Here is a 1,052-nt window from a genome sequence, read left to right as displayed (position 1 = left end):
GCATCTTAGACACTGTGGTGGAGACACCAGCCTTGGATGACGGTGACACTGTGGGACAGTACAGTTGTCTCCTGTAAGGACTGGTACACCTACAGCAGGATGCTGCCAGGGGCTCTCTGGGGACCGTGCTGGACTCTCATCCTGCATTCTAATGAAGCTTCCTAGGTGCTGGGGTGGTAGCAAGGACCAGCAGCCACGGACAGGAAAGGCAGCAGAGTACATGCCCAGCACAAAGCTAGATGCCAAAGGAGGAATCTATGCCTCAACTTACTCTTCCGGAGGCTGTAAGCAGAACAGTTGAGATAATTCACTGTGGTACATGTTCTTGGCCCTCCCAATAAACTCATTTCCCATAAAAAAATGAAAACAAGAGTTCTAGTGTCTGATGGACATGTAAAAACCTAATAAGGTGACGGTTGTGTAAAGGTTGTGGGCTGGGGGGCCAGGGTGGAGGGGTCTTTGGAACATGTGCCGGACATTGTCGCAGAGGCCGCGGCGCGCGGAGGGGGCTCTTTCTCCCGGCATTGTGCGGCGAGCAGGTGCTGTCTGCATTACCATACAGCTGAGCGCACAAAGAGCCACTGATTCAGCCTCGCACAATAACAGACTGCCTTAATGACAGCCACGCGAACGACACACACCAAACTCACTTTTTACCAAGCGGAGGGAGGCCGAGGGGGCAATGCCCGAGAGAGAGGCCCAAGACCCAGGGAAGGTGGTGGTGGCCGAAAATGGCCCAGGGGAGGGTTTGTGTCTCTCGGGGAGGGGGTAGTTCAAGGCTTCAGGCTCTCCTAGCTTGAGGGACACGCTGCGCAGACCCCGACCCCCACCCCTAAGTGGCCGCGGATGACACAGGGACACTCAGGCCGAGGGGACGCCAGGGTCCCGGGGTCAGCCCCCAGCCCCGCGCGCTGGATCTGCGCTCTCCTAGGTTCTGTCGCCATCCTGGACCAGGAGTATCCGGGTTGGACCTCCCTAAACTTCTCAAAACTGCTGCAGCGCACTGGCCTCCCTTGCCCCCCACTCCGCCCACCCCCTTCCTACGGCGCCCC

General features: G+C 58.0%; 1 protein-coding gene across 1 annotated transcript in view; it reads left to right on the top strand.

Moving 5' to 3' along the window:
* The first annotated feature begins 846 nt into the window (after window positions 1-846).
* The window catches only part of Dll1 (delta like canonical Notch ligand 1), an 8,855-nt gene continuing 8,649 nt past the window's right edge, over window positions 847-1,052 (top strand). Inside the window, exon 1 of the mRNA XM_010628952.2 lies at window positions 847-964. Coding sequence (XP_010627254.1) covers window positions 847-964 — 118 coding nt within the window. The remainder of the gene's footprint in view (window positions 965-1,052) is intronic.

The sequence above is a fragment of the Fukomys damarensis genome, unplaced genomic scaffold (assembly GCF_012274545.1).
Source record: "Fukomys damarensis isolate Sample0158 unplaced genomic scaffold, DMR_v1.0_HiC HiC_scaffold_14, whole genome shotgun sequence".
NCBI classification, from domain to species: Eukaryota; Metazoa; Chordata; class Mammalia; order Rodentia; family Bathyergidae; genus Fukomys; species Fukomys damarensis.
This window is presented reverse-complemented; position numbering and strand designations above follow the sequence as displayed.